The 1,822-nt window shown below is 48.5% G+C and overlaps 1 protein-coding gene across 1 annotated transcript in view; it reads left to right on the forward strand.

Moving 5' to 3' along the window:
* CUNH17orf58 (chromosome unknown C17orf58 homolog) overlaps window positions 1-1,822 on the forward strand; it is a 4,263-nt gene that overhangs the window by 548 nt on the left and 1,893 nt on the right. The window contains exon 2 of the mRNA XM_015504832.2: window positions 1,704-1,817. Within this exon, the coding sequence (XP_015360318.2) occupies window positions 1,704-1,817 (114 nt within the window). The remainder of the gene's footprint in view (window positions 1-1,703; window positions 1,818-1,822) is intronic.

Consider the following 1,822-nt stretch of genomic DNA (forward strand, 5'->3'; position numbering starts at 1 on the left):
CCGCGCCGGGTGCGCGCAGGAGGGCTGGGGCGAAGGTGAAGGCGAGCGGAGGTCCGACAGCCCCGGGCACTTGTCCCCTCTCCCCGCAGCCCCGGCGAGTAGCCTTGGGACACCTGAGCCAGGGTTTGTTTTTAAGACACAATACGCACATTTCATGCATGACATGAAATTGTTACTGAGGGAAATGAAGAAACCAGGCGTTCTCTGCAGAATCGTGTTTTTGTTTTGCTTTTATCTGGATGCTCTATTCGCTTCGTTATCTCTGGGAAAAAATACCTTCCGTACCTCACAGGGCAATTTACTTTGGGTTATTTTTCCAATGGAGATGAATGACTTCAGTGGCATTTAACCCAAATATCAGATCATCTTTCCCATGACAACAGATGGTGATATCAACGGGGAAGTAGTTGTGAGGTCAACAGTTGACAGTCAGGAACTGGACATCCACCAGAACTTTATTCAGCTGTGCAGGATACACCCTTCCAATATAGTGAGTCAGAATCAACCTCTTTGCAGAAACATGAACTGTAACCAGCCATTATTGTTGGGCAAAACCTGATTTTAAAGGAGATTATCAATTTGGCAAGATAAATCACTTTAAATGAAGTATTGCCAGAGCTCCAAAAAGGCAGATCAAGCTCTTTAATGCAAAGGGAGGGGAAAATTAAGACTGATTTCCAGTTCTTGTGTCTGATTGGAGGGTACTGGGACCTAGGCAAAGGGCGGGGGTGGGGGGTTGATGTTGTGTAACTGGGCATGGAACGTTGCCCAGCTTCCAAGCTGGTTGAGGTTTGCTCACTGACCTGTCTGTAGAGCTGGAGAAAAATTATTAATAATCTAAAAAGTGTATCTTCATATCATACCATTTAGGAGATTTTCTCCACCATCTAATGGGGAGAAAATTGGAAGCAATGTGTGCTTTTACACTTAACTAAGGTCCTCTGCCTCCCAGTCAAGCTTTTAAAACCCTTTCTAAGCTGTGGTTTACCAGTAAGTAGTGTCCAAGAAGCCAGATAAAAATCCACTCACAAATGCTTGATTCTGCAGAGACCCAGAGGATAGTGTAAATAGGGGATGGGAAAACCAAATAGTTCTGTTGTCAGGGGCGCTTAAACAATTAGGAGAACCTGTAACATGAGACTTTTCCCCCTGGGGCTTGCTCTTGGTACTTTCTCAACAAACTGTAAATAGAAAAAGCCGGATGTTTTCATACACACATACACACACACACACACATATGGGTAAAAAATTTGCTATTTAACTAATGCTATAAAAAATGTTGAGTTCTAGAATAAAAAGCTGTAATTTGAAAAACTATAGATTTGAAAAGGTTCCTTAACAGAAGAGAACATTGCAATCAGGCCTCCGATTCCCCAGACGGTGCTTGCAAAATTTTCTTAGTTGGCCCCATTCTTAGACGGCAAGACCCCTCTTTCCTTCCTTTGAGGGTTAGGAAACGTGTCCCTCCTCTTACCACAGGGGCGTCCTCCTGGTTCTCTTTCCATCACTCCAGGTCTCTGGGCCTCCCCACCTCTGCTCTTACATGTGCTTGTGAACTCTCCCTCGTCCCCAGTCTCCTCCTCTCCCAGAGCCCTTCCTTGGGTTGCCCCCAGGGATCCTCCTTCCGCTCCAGGCCCGTCTTCTCTCCTCCCGGCCCACGGCCCCCGGCTTCCCCTCACTACTTCTCTCCCCGCACCCCGCAGCCTCGCCGCCACACAACAGAAAGCCCGACCCCAGCGGCGGCGCGAGCACGGAGGAGACACCCAGATCCCAGGTGCAGCAGGTCCCGGAGGCCCCGCGACGGCCGCGCGCGGCGGACGAC

The sequence above is a fragment of the Marmota marmota genome, unplaced genomic scaffold, assembly GCF_001458135.2.
Source record: "Marmota marmota marmota unplaced genomic scaffold, marMar, whole genome shotgun sequence".
NCBI lineage: Eukaryota > Metazoa > Chordata > Mammalia > Rodentia > Sciuridae > Marmota > Marmota marmota.